Source organism: Protobothrops mucrosquamatus, unplaced genomic scaffold (genome assembly GCF_001527695.2).
Source record: "Protobothrops mucrosquamatus isolate PMUCROS unplaced genomic scaffold, P.Mucros_1.0 scaffold1307, whole genome shotgun sequence".
Taxonomy (NCBI): domain Eukaryota; kingdom Metazoa; phylum Chordata; class Lepidosauria; order Squamata; family Viperidae; genus Protobothrops; species Protobothrops mucrosquamatus.
The window spans coordinates 97,195-120,501 of NW_015387508.1; the positions used below are offsets into that span (position 1 = coordinate 97,195).

At 35.6% G+C, this 23,307-nt stretch overlaps 1 protein-coding gene across 1 annotated transcript in view; it reads left to right on the plus strand.

Annotated features, from left to right (window-relative positions):
* The window catches only part of UFL1 (UFM1 specific ligase 1), a 37,265-nt gene that overhangs the window by 7,019 nt on the left and 6,939 nt on the right, over positions 1-23,307 (plus strand). The window contains exons 4-16 of the mRNA XM_015821334.2: positions 524-621; positions 1,651-1,765; positions 2,195-2,325; positions 3,764-3,822; positions 9,935-10,081; positions 11,099-11,274; positions 12,619-12,798; positions 14,403-14,523; positions 16,012-16,134; positions 17,169-17,289; positions 19,556-19,719; positions 21,504-21,634; positions 22,872-22,952. Coding sequence (XP_015676820.1) covers positions 524-621; positions 1,651-1,765; positions 2,195-2,325; positions 3,764-3,822; positions 9,935-10,081; positions 11,099-11,274; positions 12,619-12,798; positions 14,403-14,523; positions 16,012-16,134; positions 17,169-17,289; positions 19,556-19,719; positions 21,504-21,634; positions 22,872-22,952 — 1,647 coding nt within the window. The remainder of the gene's footprint in view (positions 1-523; positions 622-1,650; positions 1,766-2,194; positions 2,326-3,763; positions 3,823-9,934; positions 10,082-11,098; positions 11,275-12,618; positions 12,799-14,402; positions 14,524-16,011; positions 16,135-17,168; positions 17,290-19,555; positions 19,720-21,503; positions 21,635-22,871; positions 22,953-23,307) is intronic.

Consider the following 23,307-nt stretch of genomic DNA (forward strand, 5'->3'; position numbering starts at 1 on the left):
CAAACACCTCCCTTCGACCAGTCCGCTCCCACAGAGAGGGCCTCCTTAGAGTGCCGTCGGCCAGACAATGCCGGCTGGCGACCCCCAGGGGGAGAGCCTTCTCTGTGGCAGCTCCTGCCCTCTGGAATGACCTACCCCCCGACCTACGTACAGTTGCGGACCTGCGCCTTTTTCGTCGAGCCCTGAAGGCCCATCTATTCCGTGCGGCCGGCCTGGCGTAGTTTGATTATGTTTCAGTGAGGTTTTTTGTATGGGTGTGTTTTTAGAACAGGCCTGTTATTTAATTCAATTTTAGAACAGAAACTATTTATTTATTATCGTGGTTTTTAGTATCGCCTGTTCACCGCCCTGAGTCCCGTAAGGGAGATAGGGTGGTATATAAATTTAATAAATAAATAAATAAATAAATTTTGATTGCTATAAACTATTGCATTTGTTCTGTTTCAACTGCTATTAATTTATTGAATTCGGTCAGTGATAGTAATAAAATACTAACTTATTCCTCCCTTCTTTGCTCTGCCAGGTAATAAATGTTGATCTGCTCCATATTGAGAACCGAGCTAACAACATTGTCAAATCAGATCGAACACTTCGATTGGTATTGGGACAACTTATAGATGAGTGAGTTCTTTAGGATAATTAAATGCAATCTAATTATGATTGAGACATAATTGTCAGGAATAGATTTATCTGCATTTACATAAACCTTCCAGGTTTCAAACCCAGTTAAAATGCTATCCTAGACTTTATTGTAAACTGCAGCATATTGTATTTTTCTTGTTAAATTGGAAACAAATGTTTCATCTTGAAATTCATAGTGCCACAGTCTAGGACGGTAGTAAAAAAAAAATACAAAGTAAAGGAAAGTACTCTGGATTTATGTTATTTATTTATTTTATATATCAAATTTAGAGACCACCCATCTCACTCAAATAAGATCATTAAATAAGACTAGGAGGGGAAGAGCTAAAAAGAGAAAGCACAATGAAAACAGAGGCATTTATGTCTAATATCTAGCAGTAACAAATAGTCTGTCTTTGGAGACTACTAAAAGAGACAGAAAGAAATAAAAATCTTACTACATACAAAAGTTCCCTTATTTTTAAGTTACACTATAATACTTGGAGCTTGGGATTTTAGCAGAAAGAAATACCAAATTTTATACACTACATGGAAGTTCATAGAACAACAAAAACAAAGAATTGGCTGTTTGTATATCTCACTTTCCATCTTGCAGTTATATAGACCTGCATGCAGTTATATTCTATTATACACTGGCTGCTTACAAAAAAAGACAATGCAATGAAAACAGTAAACAAAAACAACATTAAAAAACAATAGCCTCTACTAGGGATAGACACAAACTAACATTCCTCAAGCCAAAGATACAGAGATCCAGAGGTATGACCGCATAATGTTCCACAAATAATGAAATTGTTGCTTCATTAAGTACCTGAAAATGTGAACTTAACAGTAACTTTTATTTGAATAAAATGACTGTTCCTTGAAAGTTTAATAGTCAGGCACTATACAGCTATATCTTTTCTGTTTTATCATCAAGTACCGCTCCTAAACCAAATATCGATATGAAGTATATATAATAGCACATTTGAAGTGTAACACTAATACTGATTCTTCATGTCATATCAGAAATTATTTAGATCACATAGCAGAAGAAATAAATGACAAGTTGCAGGAATGTGGCCAAGTGAAAATATCTGACTTGTGCAAGGCGTACGATCTTCCAGGAGACTTCTTGAAGCAGGTAATTCATCTGAAAATTACTTTTTTTACTGAAACTATTTCACTTTGGTAGCTATTTGCATTGCCAGATATATCCTAAATGTTGGCCTTAATGCGATAATACTATTTTTTTCTTGAGATTTAAATTGTAAATGATTTCATATGCATAGCTTTAATTTAGTTCTTTCTGCCATATTGCTAACTACTGCGTTGTAGGCAATTCCTTGCCTAATAACCAGGAAATAAAGTAGCTTTAAATTATGAAAACAAATTAAGAACCCATTATATGGTTGTTTTGATGAAATTCTCTATAAAACAAAAATAGTTTACCTCATGAGATTGTGTTAATGTATTCCTTATTTTGTAACTTAGAATTTTCATGCACAGGAATTTCTCTTACATAATACCATGTAATGTGATTCTTCTCTTAATTGTTGTATTTTTATTCTAGGCATTCTCTGTTCGCTTGGGAAAAATTATTCATGGCCAATTCGATCAGGATAACCGTGGGGTAATTTTCACTAATACATTTGTCACAAGACATCGGGCCCGTATTCGTGGCCTCTTCCGGGCTATTACCCGGTAAGTCAAAGGAAATGCAAAGATGCTATGAGTAATTTAATATGTTTATAAATATTTTTGGTGAAATGTATATTCTGAAGGCACAAGTAAAATAATTTAGTCTTCTGTTCTTCACAGATAATCATGAAGTTTAGATTTGTAAAATGCCAAAAGCTTTAATGTGGGTTGTTTGTTTTTTGCTTAGCATCCAGCCATTCAGGTTTTAAATTAGCAATAGCACTTAGACTTATATACCTCATTGGGGGAGGGGGGGTTGTGTTCAACACACAAGCTAGAACTTGTCGATATTGGCTGCCTTGTGACTCGCTACATTATTCCTTATGGGAAAAAATTATTTGCTAGTCATTTTTTTTGGTACTCGTATCTCCTGGAATCAATTAACCATGAATACCGAGGTAGCACTGTATCTATTGTGGAATGCAGTTGCATGAAAAGGTTATACTGTATGTTTTCTTTTATATCTCATTTTAAAACCATAAAACATGTATTTGATTTTTTTTAAAACCTGGTTTAGCTTCTGAAAATATTTTCTCTAATACATTCAAAACTAAGGGGAAAAAAGGAGAGCAGAAAAAGAATACATTCATGTATTACAGCTTCTTGCCTATATCTACTTTTTAACTCTATTCCAATTTGCTCTTATTCCATTGATTTTTGAAACATGATCCCTAGACCACTTGGTGATTCACAAAATTCCATCAAGATATTCATGGTCCAGAGTCCAGTAGCTTCCAAAGTCCCCGCCTCCCCATGAGTATCCTGACAGTTTATTTGGGATTTAAAACTGGTTCATTGACTTATACAATTGATAATATAAGTAGCAACATTTTGAGTGAATTTACTATAATTCTAAGTACGTAGCAATAGGTGGAATGGTGATCTTGCACAAGAACCCCAAAAGAAAAGTATGAAATGGCAATATGTTGAAAAATATCTAAAAATGGATTTAATTGAGTTGCAGATCCACTCACTCTGGATCCTTAATACTCAGAATTGTTACATTGAAGAACATCCTTAACCAGCAAACTTGTACTGAGAGCTGTTACATAAAATAATTCAAGTGGTAAATAAATGTTTAATTTGGAGTTAAATTCTGTGGCATAAAATCTGGTTTATAAAGGCCCTTAAAACTAAGATGAGAATGCTTTCCATATTCATTATTTTATTTGCCAAACAAGGCCATTAAAAATAAAAACAAAAGGGAAGGGTGTTAATTGATGATCGCTGCATTTTCTAAATAGTTATTTAGGAGTAAGCATATGCCTCCTCCCCAAATGTCCACACATTTTCATACAGTGCTAACAAACAGAAAAACAGTATTGGTTGTTGAGCACAGCAAACACTAGAAAATAGTTCATCTGTACTGTAGATCATATCTGGTTATTTAGGACATGGTGACATGGTGTTTGACATGATGTTTATGTCACTTCTTTCTTAGACCTACACCAATAATTAACCTAATCACTCGACATGGGTTTCAGGAACATCTGCTTTACTGTGAGTTTTGCTCAGATGCTTTATTTATTGTTCATTTTATAAAAGTAGCATTTCAAAGCGATAACAAGCTGTTTACCTATTTTCTTGCTGCATCTCTGTAATCAACCAAACTAACTTTTTGAGTCATCTGCAAAGCTTGGGAATTGGAGATGTGGTTTTCAGTGGGCAGTGTTCAGTTGGTACTGTTGGGGGTAGACCTATTGGTCACTTCAGTGTGGAATGCTTGACCTTCTGACCCATTTTATTAAAAGTCTACATAAACCTACTGGACAAACTGTTCATTCATTTGGAATCAGGTATCATCAATACATTTATCATACCAAATTTTAGATATCAATCTCAGGCTGAACAGGAGATGTATAGAGATCCTGACTCAGTGGCTTGAAGCTGTGACAGGCTAGATGGGGCAAAACAGACCATGAGACATCATTTCTGTTAGTTCAAAAACTTCCTTGTGTCATGAAATAGTTCATCCCTTAACTTTTGATTGGATAGCATTTCCTCTAAAGGAGGTGATGTGCATTCTCAAGTTTTCATAGCGAATCAGGAGATGGAAGCTATAGTCAAGTGAGCCTTTGATTAGCTTCAGCGCATTTCTTAGTTTTGCCCTTTTTGGAAAATGGTAGCTCAAACTTTGTTACTCTACTTCAAATTACTTTATTTGGGGCTACCTTTGAAAATGATTAAGAGGCTACAACTGCTACAGAAGGCAATAGCTTACATATTGACATGCATTAGTCAGTTTAGCAGGATAATATCTGTTTAACTGGCTGCCAGTTCACTTCTGGACCCAATTTAGTTTGCCAGTACACTTGGCCCCTTGTTACCTTGACTGTTATCATATAGAATTCGTTTGATTCACACAATCTGATAAAGAGATGTTCCAACCAGAAGTAAGAAGAAGATGTGGGACCCTCAGATTGACTTTCTCAGAGGTAGCCCCCTTCCTCTGTAATAGCTTACCCCAAAGTTAAATGTGCCTCTACTAAACTAGCAGTGTTGGAAGAAAATGAAAACAATTATCTTCAGGTGAGAATTTGAGCTAATTTGATATGCATATATTTATAGATTTTTACTATTTTGTTTATTATTATTGGTTTTACAAATGGGTGTTATTTTATTAATGCTTTATCTCATATGTTGTAAGCCACTTAGAATCAGAAGACTAAGTGGCATATTAAAAAAATAAATTGGTTATAAATTGCTGTAACAATCTTGTTGTTCTTTCTAGTTGCCTTCATTTAATTTCTCCACAATTAAATTTGCAATCCTGTTGAAATCATTCTTCCGCTTGATAATATTTGGAAGCCTGAAGCCACACGTTCATTTTTCTTATTATAGTGTCAGATTTGTTTTTCTCAGCTATCTGTTGATTGAAAAAAACCAATAGAATTGGGTCTGATCTATTGATAGTTATTCCAGATTTCCAAATGACTATAGCAGAGAGGTTGCTATGGAAAAATGGCGTGTATGATTGATACATGTCAGCACCATCATGATAGCTGATAGTGTACAAAAAGTAGTTTGTATTCTATAGTTCAATCTCTGGCATTTCTAGGCAGATCTAGAAAAGATTGGTGCCTGAAAGACTGGAGACCCACTACCTGTCATTTAGGTAATCATAAGCTAGAAAGACCAGTGAATCTGACCTTTTACTGTATAAGGCAGCATATTAATGTTTCTTACTATTTCGGTTCATATCCTATGTGCTTACAATTAAAACAAAGCAACTGCTAGTCAACAATAATAATAAAAGAATGAGTTTAAAAACCAACTAAAATCATCCATTCACCTAAAAAGGCTTCAGAGAAGAGGAAGGCTATAGCTGTCACCGAAGGTGGGAAGTAAATCATGTCTACAAGTAGTTACAACAGTTCATTTAGTGACCATTCAAAGTTATAAAGGCACTGAAAAAAGTGACTTATGACCATTTTTCACATGACCTTTGTAGCAGCCCTATGATCATGTGATCAAAATTCAGATGCTTGGCAACTGGTTCATACTGATGACTGTTGCTGTGTCTCAAGGTCATGTGATCCCCTTTTGCAACCCTCTGACAAGCATAGTCAATGGGGAAGCCAGATTCACTTAACAACCAGGTTACTACTTATCAACTGCAGTGATTCACTTAGCTGTGGCAAGAAAGGTCATAAATTGGGGCAAAACTCACTTAACAAATGTCTCACTAAACAACAGAAATTTTGGACTCAATTGTGGTCGTAAGTCAACTACCTATAATTGCCTTTGCTCTACAGTGCAGAGATTGGGAAGAGTATGGGTTTGTTTTGTTTTTTCCCTTACTCTAGGAAGAGACCTTGGGCTTTCTTTTCTTTCTTTTTTTGTCATTGTTTAACTATTTCAGCCTTATTTACATTTTACTTCTATTATCCCCATTTTGTTCTGGCCATTCAACCACTTCGTTGCCTGTCCTTGACAGAAAACAGAATAGCTATGCGATCAGGACTGTACAATGGTTGTTTCCTTGAATGCAATGAACGGTATTCAGATGCACTTAAAATAGATTCATTGAAGTCCATAAAATGTAACCATAATTTGCTTTGGAGCCCACTCAAGAGGTTGGTGTTCTTAGAACTTGGAGTGCTATTCCCAGAAGGACATTATTGTCTAAACACAAAATGACTCTGTTAGAAAACACGTTGCTATGAAAGCTATTTTTTTTATTAAAATAATAAATGTTATAATGAAAGTTTCTAGGGACTTTATGTCAACAAGCTGAGGTCTGATGAAAATAACTGCTTCCCGAAGCCCAGAAGCTTTCTAAGCAAGGGGATCAAAAACACAAGAAAACACATCATAACCTTTCACTTCACTCCAATCTTAGTGGTTCTTGGAGTTTAAGCATTGCAATAGTGAGAGAGATCTGGCTGATATTCTCTATGCTTATTTTTAAAGACTTGGTTGTTACCTATATTCTATAATATCTGGATTTTTTTATTAATTTGCTGATTTATATCCCACCTTTATTTTGACAAACAACACAAGGCAGCAAACATATCCAATACACCTTGCTCCTCCTATTTTCCTCACAACAACCACCCTGTGAGGAAAACTGAGCTGAAAGGGAGTAACTGGCCTAAGGTCACCCAGTTGACTTTCATGGCTAAAATGGGACATGAAGTCACAATCTCTTCCTTTCCTACCTGGTGCCTTAACAACTAGACCAGGGGTAGGCAACCTTGGCTCTTTTATGACTCGTGGACTTCAACTCCCAGAATTCCTGAGCCAGCTGGCTCAGGAATTCTGGGAGTTGAAGTCCACGAGTCATAAAAGAGCCAAGGTTGCCTACCCCTGAACTAGACCAACCTGGTTATCATGGCTGAATTCTAGCTTGGCATGCTTTAACTGATGAATAACATGAATTGGAACACTGTTTCTCTGATTATATTTTCAGTGTATAACATTAAATCATAATACTATTTAAATAAATGTATTTGGAATGTTATATTTGGAATTACTATTCAACTCCTTATTAGGACTATATCAGAACTTCGTAGTCTTGATCAGATGAGTATATATCAACTTGGGGATGAACCTGTTGCAACTTATTTCCATTTCAGAGAGTGTTTTAGAAAAAAGCGGTGCTCCATTCTTGCTAACAGAATTTACCTGAAACATCAAGCAAAACCATTCCTTTCAGTATGTGTTTCAATATTCTCCTCCTTAATTGAGAAAGGAATTGAAGCTTGACCACTGTCATAATCTCAGGCCTCTCTCTATCTCTTCTCAGACAGCTCTCAAGAATTTTTCTAGAGAAACTCGGGACAGACTTAGCCACTGCCTAAAACCTGCTTCAGTCCTATTACTATGATGGCTTTTAGCTCCAAATCTCTAAAGGAAAAGAAGCAGACTTGTTCCTTTTAAGAAGAATAGGGGGAGCAAATTCCTTTCCCAGGGCTACCCTTACAAAAGATTTGAACCCTGGTGTTTCCCAAAAGGTTGCATTCTTAATATTGAGTACTGCAGGAATAATATAGGTATCTGAACTGTACCTTAGTATGTTTCTTTTGCTTTTTGGAAACACAGCACCTGTTTGTCTAGATACTATATTTCCACAGCATTCTCAGAGAGACGTGGTGCTTATTATTTTTATGTCCATCCAGAAAGGTGCAGCTGGAGCAGTTAATGGTGGTATGATTGCAGTGGTAATTCTGCTTGAAGGATGGATCTAAATTCCGTAAATTCCCAATAGTCTTTAAAGTATTTAAAGAAAGCAAGTACCATGTATAGGTATACATTGCTTTTCTAAAAATACAATTTTGACATCATTACTTTAGCTACTTTGGGATTGCGGGGAGATATTCGCAGTTTGTGAATCAGGATACGTTGGACTGGAGCTGCCGAGAGTCCCTGATGAATATTTTTTTTTTCTCAAATTGCCTTGAATACCCTGGATTCAGATTTTCCCTTGGGTATCAGCACAATCTTACTGCATAGACATTTATATGGAAATGGTATAAAAATTAACGTAGAAAGAGTAGTATATTAAATCCATTAGGATCTATAAAAATTTAGATGGGAGACACGGAATAAAAGGATTGAGAGAAATTATTTGCATTCTAGTGTTTATCAAAATGTATTGGACTATGTTTTTTAAATAAATTGTCTGCAAATTTATAAAGAAAAAAGGCATATGTACAATAGGTCGGAATCCATAGCTTGTAGTATTTTGTGATACAGTACAGTACAGAATATACTCATTAAATGAAGTTATTATTAAGGAAATAAGTTTACAAATATATATATATATATATATATATATATATATATATATATATATATATATATATATATNACACATATCAGGAAAAAAATGTTCCAAAAAATGGGCATACAAATGTGTGTATGATTTGTCATGTATACTTTTCGTGGCTGAATTTATTGGTTGATGCAGAAATCGGGCTAAACCGAATTGTGCTCATGAAATCTGAAACTAAGCAAACCCTAAATGTCATTTACATACAGATAGTCCTCAAGTTATGACCACAGACCACTATTAAACTCAAAATTTCTGTTGCTAAGCAAGACAGTTGTTCAGTGAGCTTTGTCCCATTTTACAACCTTTCTTGCCACAGTTGTTAAGTGAATCACTGCAGTTGTTAAGTTAGTACAATGGTAGTTAAGTGGATCTGGCTTCCCCGTTGACTTTGCTTGTCTGGAAGGTCTCAAAAGGTGATCACCGTCATAAATATGAATCAGTTGCCAAGCGTCTAAATTTTGATCACGTGACCATTTGGGAATGCTGCAATGGTCGTGTGAAAAATGCTAAGTCACTCTCTTCAGTGCCATTGTAACTTGGAATCATTACTAAATGAAGCGCTGTTGAGGATTACCTGTATTTGCAAATATATTTGCTATCCAGTCCCTTACAGAACACCATAAAATCATCCATAAAAATAACAGTAAAATATCATTAAGGTAAAGTTTATTAGCAAAAACAATAGCATCGAAAGTCCATGTATTAAGGATCTGTGATTATAAAAAAATTAATAAAATATTGAACAAACAACCAAAAAAAGTCCAGAGAAAAGTAAAATGTTTCGCATTCTCTCTTAAAATGTACTAAGGGGGCTTAGTTCAACTCTTTGTGGCAAATTGGTCCATAATACAGAAATTATGGACTAAGATTAGTTGTTGATAGTTGGATCTGTAGAAAATACCCCACTGATGATGTAAGAATAGGTGGCAGAATATATAGCAATGCATTGTCTTTTAATCTAAGGCCAGGTACATGCCTAGAAGCATTTCTCCATTTCACTTTTTAATAGTTTTTTGCTTTTGATAGCCATTACAAGAGACAAATGGGATTTGTAAAGCAAAAACCATTTTTAAACATTAAAAATCACTTTTAGAAATCTATAACCCAAACTTTCATGCTTCCAATCAAGCTGCAAATTAAGAGAATCCTATCTTGAGCTATATAATTTTGCAAAAGAAATCCAGTTGTAGACCATTAAATATGCTTAACTACTATGTTATGTCAGCTCTATGCCTGAAATGTAAGGGTACATATTTTAATATTGCAGCTAAATTTGCTTTTATTCTTTCTTTGTAAATCTTTCTAATACTGCGGCTCTTTATTTTTTTTCCTCAGCTTTGCTTGAAGAACTTATTAATTCTGGATGTCTAAAAGGCACAGTGGTTGGTGGAAGGCAAGATAAAGCTGTGTTTATCCCTGATATTTACGCCAGAACTCAGAGTAATTGGGTGGATTCATTTTTCAAGCAAAATGGTTATTTAGGTAACAAAATCCTTTTGAGCAATCCTTTTTAAAATAATCGTTTAAGAGAAATATATATTAGAGATTGTTTATACACATATGCATGAATACTTTGTACACTTGTCAGTTCTCATTATGCTTGTGTACATTTGTATGACCAAGAAAAGAACTGCAATAACTGGGGAAAACGTGCATTCTTAAAAGGTTAGCATCACTAAACAGGAGTTTTTACATTTGCTCTTTTATGTTTTCTTGTAGGGAATTTTGACCATTCATTATTATGGAAAAGAAAGAAAACGCATACTTAGGACTAAAACTTGCCTATGATTCCTGAATTAGGAGTCACAATCACCAATTGTTAACATTTTCCATAAAGGGAGCAATATGTTCCTTTTTCTCATGTAAAGCAGAAATATTTTTATAGCTCTACCAAAGCCCATGGATACAGATTCTAAAAGCAGTTTCTGGTTCAGAAAAAAATAATATATTGCTTTCTTATTCACCTCCTCATTTACCCTATGAGAGCTGGTAACCAGTTTATTGTGAGGGAAAAAGCTGGTGGCAATCTGAGTTGTAGAAGGCTCTATGGACAGAGCTGCCCTTTGTCTTTGGAATAGAGCTAAGACTTTAGGCAAAGGAAAGCTTCTAAGACTGGAATGTTCTGGAAAAAGTTTGGGGTGGCCTGTATGGCAGGTCCCCTCTTTGCAGTAGGTATTATTTGCTCTTAGTACTGTTTTCCTTGATGTGTTAATGGCTAGGAAGCTGATTGATAATTGCTTTTAGGGTTTGGTAATTTATTTTTCTATTAACTTTTGTATTAATAAAAGTGGCTCAGAGCCTTTTTGGAATTTAGTAGCATATAAATTGCAGAAATAAATACAATAAAATGAAGATTACAGGCTTTTATGCAAGCTCAGAACAAAACCCACAGTCAACCTATAAAGAAGGGTCCAGAATCCACTGAGAAGTAAATATTATCCCCTCGCCCATGCTAAATATTTTGTATGTCATTGTCAAAGACCTTGTATAATTTTGCAGAATTCGATGCATTGTCACGACTTGGCATCCCTGATCCTGTGAGCTACGTAAAGAAAAGATACAAGTCTTTGCCAATTTTGTTTCTGAAAGCATCTTGTGTTGGTCGTGAAATTTTGGATCAGGTGGAGGCATCTGTGGATGAAGCCATCAGCTCTGGTCTGTGGGTGGATATTCTGGTATGCTCTTTCCTTTTTCTGATTTTCAATTAGCTTTGTTGTTGAGAAATAAGCTCTAGTTTTCAGTGACATACGTTGTCTGTAGAAAGTCCTACATTCAATCCCAAGTATCTGGAAAGGGCTGAGAAAGAGTCTTGAACTAAATCTTACAGAGTACTTCCAATCATAATACGAGATATGATGTATTGTACCTATATTTGTATGTAGTTCTATAATATAGTATTGTATATCTAATTGTGACAGATTGAAATAGTGTGAGACTGTTGAAAATCATTCAGCAATCATTTATTCTACGGTGATTTGAAAAGTATTACGGGTTTAATTTCCAAAGGATAACTTCTATCAAATCAGTGTTTAACCTGAGCAACAAAATGTAATGCTGTCTGAAGTGCTATTTTCTTACAAATTTTGAATGAATAGATTTATTTCTTAATATAGCCTTCTATATAATATCAGTGACATACCTTGTATTGCTCCATGATTCAGTTGGGAAGAAGAATGTGTTCTTTATTTTGAAATTCAGATTACTTTGAAGGCTGAAATCTGATTTCTGTTTCATCAGCCCTTTAGAAAGCACTTGATATTAAATGTATTTGAATGGATGCAGGGGTAAAATTGAAGTCCATTGTTACACAGAGATCTGAATGAGATTAGGATTCCCAAGTTAATAATGTACCTTGCTTACGCTCAATAGTAACTTATATTTGACAGTGTTTTTAATGCCTGCTTGAACTACTTCATCCAGCTTATTTCAGGACGTTGTGTAAAAACATGATCATTTTACTGCTATAGATGACTGTTGAATTTTATTGTACTGTATATCTAGAGCTATTACAGTGGAGCTGCATTTTAATTTCTTCACTTCCCCATAGCAAGACTTAATAGACATATATCATCCTGATAGAATTGTTGCTTGAAATCAACTTCCTGCAACCAAATTCTACGGAACATAATATTTGAGTTACAACATATTAACTTATACTTTAATACAAGTTTGTGTTTGTTGGAGATGTAAAGTTTTGAATAAGGTTCGTTTCTTTTGTGAAACTGAGACGTACGTTGATACATTCTGTTCCAGGTTTATAAAATCTTATATCAATTTACGAAAGACTGCATATATATGTTACAACAATCAAATAAGGAGGATGGCACCAAAAAGCAAAAAGAAATTTCAAAACACTGTGACAAAAGTATGAAGCTTTTATCATAGTATTTTGACATTTAAATATCCTTTGCATACATTGTGAAGTGCTTACTTTCTCCTTGATTTTTTAAACATGTTAAATGTTTCATTAACCAATAAATGTAAGCTTGAATGTGACTGTTTTTGTTTTATAATCCTAGCCTCTTCTTCCAAGTTCATTATCTGTAGAAGATGCCGGCATGTTGCTTCAGCAAGTAATGAGATCCTTCAATAAGCAGCCTTCAGCCTTGGTCTTTGGTGACACTAATGTAGTCAGTGAGAAATTTATCAGCAGCTGTGCTGACTTGTTTACTGATCTTATGCATCAGAAAGCTGAAAAGGTTGGTTTACTGAAGGTAGCATTTCAAAACAATCCTTAGAGAAGATTGCGTACCTAATTTATAATTTCTAAGAGGATAGCCTAAGCAAAATTACAGCGAAGACCTACATAGGCAAGATTGTGAGGCATTGGGGTATAAAGTGTAACATTTATCTGCAGGAAAAATAGTCATTTAGAGTGAAAGATAGTTAGATTAAATGTTTATTTCCTATCAAACCTGGCATAATGCAGTATGTAGTGTCCAAGATAATAGTACTGATGTTGGATCTGATACCTATGTTACCTTTGCAGAGATGATTTGAGCTTGTGTCTGTCATCAAAATGTAATAGTCATTCTGTGTTAGTTCTATCTATCTAGTTCACTATCGTCTTTCTAGAGGTAGCCAGATAACCCTGGGAAGCTTATTAGCTAATTCATATAAAGCTTTGGCCTTTCCTTGATTACTCTTTACTAGTATGCAAAGATACAATGCTTTGCCACTGGGCCTCTTCCCATGCCTCTCAATTGATTGACTCAAGACAGCGTTGCAGATAAACCAGGCATAACAGAGAGGGAACCATGAAATATACTGTATAAGCTCTACCTCAGAAATAAGCCCTAGTTTTAGGGTGAGGGTATGAGGTGGAGCTGCCCCCCCCCATACCCACTTACCGTTGCAGCCAGGCCTCCCATGAATTGACACCTGCCTCACCTCGCCGCCCGACTTCTTCTGCGGCACCCCCTGGCCTGCATTTCACCGTCAGAGGCCTTCTGGAAAGGCCTCTGCAACCGAGAACCGAGCTACAGATTCAATCCATAGCTCGGTTCTCAGCTGCAGAGGCCTTTCCGGAAGGCCTCTGACAGCAAAATGCAGGCCGGGGGTGACAATCTGGAGCTCCATTCTCAGCTGCAGAGGCATTTCCTTCGGCTGGAGAAGTGGGCCGGGCGGGGCTGTCAATGCCACCGCTGTGAGGTGGGACCATGGAAAGCACACACACACACACCCAAAAATAAGACCTGGTGCTCTTTTGGAGGCAAAAAAAAAAAGACCGAGTCTTATTTTCGGGGAAACCCAGTATAGGCAAGGGTTTGTTTTTTTAATCCAACCAACACAAAGCAAAGTGGGTGACCATGGACATGCCAACCGACAAATGATAAGCTGTTCAAAAAGAGATGATTTGCAAAGCACCTCTTCTGAAGGATTTGCCTTGACCGTTTTTTATTTGCCAATTTAACAACAAGGCTACAACAAGACACACGCTTATAACTAGAATTGCTGCCTGATGGGAAAAGGGATGCACAATGGCTTAGCTTTCAGTTTTTATGTCATGGAGGGTATATTTGAGCTGCAGATTGCCCACTTATGATCTAATAGAGGTCCAAACCATTTCCACATTATATAATTTTCTAGGTTTAGCTTCAGTTGAATCACAGATTCTAAATTCAGTTCTCGGTCTAGAATTTAAATGAGATAAATTGGGACCTTCGGTGATTGATCTCCTACTGTTCCAAACTTCCTTGGGTCTCAGACTAATACTAAACTGATGGGAAGATAACTGAAAATCTTGACAACCCACAGGAATTCCTAATAGAACACACATAACTGGATGTGGTCTTTATTTCAGGAAATGAAAAGTAACCCCGTTAATTTAATCACAGAAGAGGACTTGAAACACTCTGCTGTCATGGAAAACACATTTTTGAGCAAAAAAGACAAAAAGGATGAAAGAAGGAAGAAAGCAATAGGTAAAGAAGTGGGACATAATCATGGGTATGCAAAAATAGTTTGCACACAGATCAGTTCATCTCGGACGGTCTGGGATTCAAATTGAAATTTTGAGTTTTAGATACTCTGTTCTGGACATGGTGGGAAATTGGATGGTCTTGTTTCAGATGTGGATAAGGTCCATTTTTTCTGGGCAGAAGTCTTTCAAGTATTTTGTTTTCTTTGGTGTGGTGGTTGAAACCTATCTTGCCTGTTATAGTTGACTCATTATCTTTTGAATTTCTTGTTTGAATCTGACCATCAGGAGGAACAGTGATGTCCTTCCTGCTGTTGCCTTAGGGAGGCTGGGCTTTAGATAGAATTTGGGATGATGACCTAGTTTAGGTAGGTCAGGTAATAATTTGGACAATGAAACATCTGCAAGAAAACAATGAACTCAAAGAGCATCAAGGACCCCTTATAATCCTTCCATTATGCTGCTGAAGAGATAGTAGCATGGTATATGTTTACTCAGAGTTAAAGCTCTCTGGCTTTTCTGAGGCCTGCCTTTAAAAGCATTTTATTCCTCTCTCAGCCCTCATTCATAAAATTTGTGAATCTTCTGGAATAGGGATTACTGGCATTGGAAACTTAAGATGGAGGAAGGAGAAGTCTCGTTGAACAAATACAAAAATTATATTAGCGTAGATTGCATGAAAATCAGCCAAATATGTAATTGTGTGATGTTCCTTGTGTTAAGTGATATTTATCACAGGATAACTAAAAGATAGTTTTATTTTCCAATAACAATAACTATGGAGGAACAAACACATAACATTTTTTGAAGAATTAACTTTATTCAGGCATTTCTTTGTAAAAATTTTAATATAAACAATTTAAGCCCTTAATAACAATGCAGCTCTATAATTTTTCTGCTTAAAACTATTTAGTGGAGCGTACATCTAAAGTATTTGAATATAGCTTGTAGTTAAAATAGTTTGGCTGGTTAATTGAGGCGACTTCATATGAAAAATACTACAGGACATTGTTCTATTTAAATTATCTGTAATAATCATCATTTCCCTTCTTTTGAAAAACTGTTATTTTAATTCCGATCTTGGAGATATAAATGTATTTTCTTTCATTCCTAAGCAAATTTATGGTGGAGGTCTTGCTATAGATGTTGCTCTTTTTTCCTAGTAACTGTTTAATTTACATAGGGGTTACATTTTGCAACCAGATCTACATGTATTTTATGGATGAAGAGAAAAAATGGAATAAATATTGAATTATTGTGCTCCTAGTGCTCTTTAATTCGTTATTGTGCATCATGTCGTAGTATATTTTTACTGATTCCATGCATACTTTTATAAATTCAGGGCTACTATTTTTTCCCTGTTTGTTTTTACAAGGATATCACTTCCATTGCATTATGCTTATGAAAATAGTTGATTTTCCGTGAATGTGTTCTATGAATATGACTTGTCTCATTCATATGGCCAATGGTAACTATATTGTTTTTCCACCAGAGGGCACTGGAAGGGTGAGAGATGGTGGTGGTGGAAATGCTAGAGAAATCAAAACTAAAAAAAACAAAAAGAAGGCAAGAAAAGATGCTGATAGTGATGACGAGTCACAAGCAAGTAGCACAAGTAAGTATGCTACCTCTTGTAGTTTTCTAAGTCTACTTTGTGTTTCCTTTTATTTGTGCATGCTTGAATTTATCATAAAATGCATGCCTACAAAAATGTGCATGTATATGAACATGCCCTTATTAAAGAGTTAAATATGATGATGATTTTTGTAGATAATTCTTTGGAAAGTGGCTTGAAGTAAATTAAGGGCAATGTGGAAATGACACTCCTTGAAAAGATCTATCTCAAATTGTAAAGAAATGTATACATGAACAAGAAATCCCAATATACAAATCTTTAGCTGCTTTAAATTTTAATTAATTTTTACCTTAAAGAATTACATCTGATCATTGATCTGGTGGTGCTATGCAAAGCATTTGAATGAAGTGGCTGCTTTAATAATTCAAGGAGAGGTGAATCATTTATGCTTTGTATGTTGTTAAGCACCATAATCAAATGTTTTGCCCAACCGCAATATCAGAGCACATTATTTACAGCAAGTAGCAGTGATGGATCATTTAATCATTTAAGCAAGTAGTTTGGAGTAGGAAATACATTTTATTAAGGCTGTATAAACTATTTTCCTGGATTAAATAATTAAAGATTTTGAGTCACACCTGTCTGCTATGTAGCTTTTGTGGCAGCTGTTCAGAACTGGTTTGCTATGATTTTTTCCAGGTTATTTCTCAGTTTCCTAGTGCAATCTACAACTAGAGTTTCTAAATTATCTGTAGACTAAGTACCAACTAGGTTTGGCCATGCTTAGCTTTTCAAGATCAGCCAAGTCTGGTTAAGTAATGCACCTATCTATGTTTTGGAATCAATTCATAACTTTATAAGAAACAAACCATAGCTTTATGGCATGAGCACATCTATAATTTGAAACAATTTTTAGAGCCGTGCTCTCAGCACCTGATGTTTTCCTGCCTTATGGAACAATCTTTGATATTAAGAGAAATTTATTTTGCACTAGCTTTTACTGTAAAAATTGAATAGCTTCTTCTATCGGGGATCTTTTAAGTCAATTAGAAATGTTTGTCATATTATGACAGGTAGGAGCAAGCAGCTTGAGATCCCTTTTATGTCGCAAGAACAAATTGAGGATGTTTTAAGAAAGCACATAAGGGACTGTCCTGAAGAGCTCATCACAGAACTTGCGGATCACCTAATCAGGTAGCTGCAATCATTTATCTTGGGAAAATATTAAACGGCATCTCTTGTACCCAGAGACACCTGCAGGAGCAGCTGAGGGTGAGTGACAAAATCTGGACTGCAACTTCTTCCCTGAAGATGACGCTATAGGGCATTGCACGCCAAAACAACCAGACACAAGGACAATTGTTCCCCTCATGCCATCACTCGCCATCACTCTGTTAAACAACTAATTTCCACAACACTGTCTATGCCCTGGGATATCAAACCACCTAGTAGGGCTGTATTAATAATAGTGATGATGATGATGATGATGATGATGATGATGATGATGATGATGATGATGATGATGATGATGATGATGATGATGATAATAATAATAATAATAATAATAATAATAATAATAATAATAATAATAATAAAAAAGTTGGAAGGGACCTTGGAAGTCATCTAGTCCAACCCCCTGCTCAGGCAGGAAATCCTATACCATTTCAGACAAATGGCTGTCCAGTCTCTTCTTAAAGACTTCCAGTGTTGGAGTATTCACAGCTTCTGGAGGCAGGTTGTTCCACTGGTTAATTGTTCTATACTTCTCATCTGTCCTATTACCTATTTCTTTAGATTCTTATGACTATAACTTCTTGTTGCATCTCATGATTTATGTCGATTGCTTTTATTTAGTATCCTATTATGATTTATGTTGATTGCTTTAATATCCCATGACTATCACTGAGTGCTGTATCTATCATCTATGATGATTGTATTTTTTTATTATGATTATAATTATCACTTGTTGCTTGTATGTACACTGAGAACTTATACACCAGAGACAAATTTCTTGTGTGTATCCAATCACACTTGGCCAATAAAGAATATTCTAGTCTAGTCTCACACATTCCACTCCTTACATACTTGGTTGCAATTTCACAGTGCAAAGAATGGAGAGAGTTTGCATTGTGAAATCTCAATGGGATTTTTTATCATTGTTGTAATTAGAAATAGATGCCTGTGCCTATATTGCCCACAACTGGCTAAGCAGACACCCATCATCCCATTTTGTAAGAATACACAGAAAGGGCAGAAACATTTTTCAGTATTTTAACAAATGAAACTACAGCTGCAGGTAGTTTGTAAATATTACTCAGGTATGGACCATTGTAATGTTTGTCCTTTCCAGAGAGATAGAAATTTATATTATTNAAATATAATAAGAGTTAAGAAAATGCTTATCTTGGTCATAAGGATAGAAATACAAATATAGTCACCGTGGATTAAAAATAGTCTCTGGCTTGATCTGCAAGTGTATTCTGATTGTCTTATAATCATGTAGCTTTATCTAGAGCTTGTAGCCATATGTGTTTTCTTAGATTCCCTTATGGTTCATGACCCGAAATCTTCCACAAACCAGGTGTTCATTCCTTCAAACATTTCCAGCTTGATGAGTGAAAATGCTCCTGTTTTGTTAGGTCTTAATGCCTCTAAAGAAATGAAACTTCTTTCTTGACTCTGTTTTATTTACTTTTAAATTATTTGATCAAATAATCACAGGAAAAAAAGTGAATGCTGCTATTAGTATCCAGCACCTTCAAATGGATATTAGAAAAGCATCACTGAAACAGATAACCTTTGATTCTAGTAATTGCACAGGATACATCAAGTGGCCTATAAAAGTATCTAAATCCAGAGGAAATGGAGCCATGTATTTTGTGCTTCTCCCCCCCAACACACACACATACTTTTCCTACCCATTGTCAACCCTTTAGAATAGACCATGCTAGAAAACCAAAATCAAATAGGCCTATATTGCTTTTATTATATGATTATAATAACAGAATCTTGAATGTGTTTCCCCCTCTCTTTATCTTTGTGAGAACTTGTCTGAATTTTTTTTTCCAGGTTACAGATCTTCTCCAGATTCAAGTTTGTTTGGGTTTTTTTTAATCGATCATTGTCTTGGAAGCAACTCTTCCTCCTATCCCTCAAGTTCATTCCTTCTGCTTATTATACCCACTGGGAAAATTATTTTTAACAATTAGACACAAAGTACTGCAGGGTAATTCTTTTTCGTGCCTGGGTATTCTGCCACCTAGTCTGGGGTCCTTCCCTTTCCTGTCTTTACTGGAAGCTATTCACTCCTCTGTACTGACAGATGTGAAGGTCAGCCTGACATCAGCAGGTCTCTGATTCGAGACCATGCTGTTTTGTTTTGACAGTTTTATCACTTGGGGACCAATGGATGGCTTCTGCTAATTGTCACCCTGTGTTCTGCTTCCCCCTTACTCTTTAGGCCCTTAACAAAGAACTATCAGGAAGTGTTGCGCTCAGTATTCTTGTCCTCAACTTCTTATTCTGGAGCTAGCCGAAAAAGGACTATTAAGGATTTGCAGGAAGAAGTGTCCAATTTGTATAACAACATCCGGTTATTTGAAAAAGGAGCAAAACACTTCACAGGTGAGATGAAGCGTTTCATAACAAAATAAGAAGTTAGCGTTTTAGCGAATTATTGATTATGGAGAAGTGGAAGAATAACAGTTGAGCTAAACCACAGAGAGATTAGAAAAACTTAAGAAGAAGTTACAGTGAGTGTAAAGGCTTGGTTTGCACATCTTGGTAAATCAGTTTGCTTCAAAAGTAATTTGTTGAACATACTGTACTTCAAACATAATTTTGAAGTCATAAAACTTGTGGTTGGGTTCCCATGGTTTCCTAAGGAGAACTTAAAGAAATCATATTATATTATGGTATTATATATGTGATGCCACTTGACTCTGATTTTTCCAGGTTTTTTTGTAATCTTTTATCAGAAGGAACAAGAAAACAGTTATATGAGGGTGAAGAGTTTAAACTCGGCTGAAGATGTTACCTAGCCTGTTCTGTCCCAGCCAACGTCGGTCCTTGTTGCGTCACAAGAACAGTAGGCTGGAAAAACCAACCCTTTTTATTTCATAAACAGTTCTGATACGTTTTCTCCAAAATAAAAACAACAGAATACTTTTCCAACAGATAATTGGTTAAAAAAGCAAACAGAGCAGGAGTTAAACAAGAAATTCACGGTAAAACAAACAAACCATGATCCCTTGAAGTTATTTACAAACGGTTGCTTTCAGCAACCAGCACCACCCACACCTTCCCTTTTTATAAAGCAACCCCAAGGCGTAGCTTCTCAATGCCTTCTCCTCCTCCCTTGGAGTTGTCGTATTGACTCCCTCTGATTTGCTCTAGATAACTGTCTTTGTTTACCAGTGTCTATAATGACGTCCAGCTGTGAGTCCTCAAAGTCTGACTCATCTCCACACAGCTGTGTCTCATCCTGAACATGATTGGAGGGGCCAGGCTCTTCATCCGATTGTGAGTCTTGTAACTCATCAGAGTCTTCCTCCGACTCTGATGGCTCCTCCTCCTCCTCCTCCTCTGATTCCCCGGACTCAGATGCTGGGATCACAAGCTGGCACGGACTCACAACATTGGTAATGAAATGTTCAGAAACCAACCCACAAGCTCAGAAAATGAACCTTCACCCTCATCCTACGCCCGAGCTGCAGATATTTACCACTATTGCAAACAGTAATATATATATATTTTAGCTGATTACTGTGCAATGGCTGAAGTACTACCTCCTTTTTTTGTTCCAGCTTTTTCACCTCTTTATTTCATATGAACCAATTTTTGTTTGCTGACTATTTTGATTTCCAGCTGATTGATGATACAGCTCCTTCAGTTTTTTTAGACCATTTTCTGCTACAGCTTTGGCTCATTGTTTTTCTGCTCTTGTCTCTGCTGCTTCACGTCTACAATACTTTTGTGTGGATCTTTATTGATTTTATAATTTGTGATTTACATAGTATGCCTTTTTTGGTCTGCTGGAAACAAGATGACCTAGTTTGAAATATTTGACCTTTCCAGTAGGCTTTTCATGCTCTTTGATGTCACATTTTAGTACCAATAAAAGCAGCTGGACACAGAGTTTCACACTGTGACCCAAAGAAGGTTTACTGGCTATAAAGGGATAACTATGGCAAGAAATGTGTTTATTTTGAGATTTCTATTCTGCCCTTTAATCCATATGTTTGTGTGTGTACTAGTCTCCCACTAACTCTTTGTCAGCCACAACATTTTGAATAGATAGATATAGAGATATAGAGATAGATATAGTGCTGAACTTAGATTATGGAGATTTCTTATGTAATGTGCTGATTTTATACTAGCATTTTAGTCATAGAAATTTTATTTTACAGATGAGACACAAAATAACATTGCCAAACACATGCTGAGGACAGTTTGTACAGATATCACTAATCTTATTTTCAACTACCTTGCTGCTGATGTAATGATGGCTGCTGATGACTACACCACCATTACAACTGAGGTACAACAATGCAATTTTCTGTAGTGTCTTGGTTTCTTAAAAGAATGATGGGCTATTGATTCCCAAGCTGTGCAAGACGTTTGCCTATTTCCAGATAATTTTCAGATTTTGACAGGTACCATATTTCACTGTGTTTGATTATGGCCTCCAGAATTTACCAAACCTTGACACCTATAATTTAAATCTTAAATTGATTTTCAAAAAAAAGCTAAAGTAAGAACAATGGGGATGGGAGAATTTGAGCCCTTTATGAGAGAAGACTAGAGCAAAAACATTTGAAGTTAATTTACAATAACTAAAATGCAAATAAGATTTCTAGCAGCCTGCTGAAAATATCACACAGGTGGTACAAGGAAAGGTGAACATAGGATACTATTGTTCCAAGTTCTGGCCCACATTTTCACAATCTAACCTCTCTTGTTGATGAGGCATTTGAGTATCCTTTAACTATAGCCAAGCTTTGGAAAAAGACTCTGATGTTGGGAAAGACTGAAGGCAAAAGGAGAAAGGAACAGGAGAGGATGAGATGGTTAGATAGTGTCATCAATACAATGGGCATGAATTTGAGCAAACTCCAGGAGACACGGTGCTATTGTCCATGGGGTCACAAAGAGCTGGACATGATTTAGCGAGTTGATAACAACCAAATAGGCAGGTTTATAGAGGAATGGGTGATATTTCAGATATCCTGACCTTAAGCCATGCAGTAATTTGTAGGAATACCCAGCATCTTAAACAGTATATAGAAACACCGTTCAATTAAAATGAAATCTGTCTAGTAGGCTCATATGTGACACATTGGAATACATCTGTTATGCTACATTCTGTTCTAAATGCAGTTTGAAATACTCTTCAAGTATGTGCTAAATATGTAGAAATAAACTTTAAAAAAAGAGATTGTAAAAAAAAGTATTGTATCATTTAAAATGAAGTAGCTGTGATATAGGTATCCTCCTTCCCTCAGATAAGTAGCTAAGGGTAAAACTTGCAATATTTACTGCCTGTTTTCCAGATTAGTATATAAATGACAAAATTACTTAGGACATTATCATCCAATTATTTTCTTATTTGTAAAAACAAGGAAGAGAAAGAGTAGGGCAAATAAATTACACAAATGTATATATATGCCAGTTTTTAGAATATAGAATAAAATATTTGAGCACTTTCAGAAATAAATAAGACTCTTGAAACCTCACATTATCTTTAACATGTTATATTTTTCTTCAAACTCAAATAGATGAGGAAAAAAATTTTAAGTACATTATCTGAAGAGATGAGAGGTCCTTTATCAAAACTCCATATTTCTCTAAATGGCAAGGTAAGCTGCAAGTTAATTACAAGGTTGTTTTGTAATTAATTTGTTGAAGGATATTGTAAATTACTTACTTTATTAATAACATTTTGAAATATGTATCTATTAAACCTGAAGTACTCTTCCCCAACCACTATAGGGTTAGTGTTGATCAGGTTGGGAAACATAAAGTTTTATCAGTACAGAAATCAAAATGGGGGTCACGGTAGGGACACCAATAGCAAAAAATCAATTTTCATGTCTATTTGGAGAAAGAGAGTTATAAAATTATAACATTTCCTAATAGGAAACATTAATTACATTTTTATCAGTTGAAAGTATAAGATTAGCTTAAATATGTATTATTCTGCTTTTGAAATCT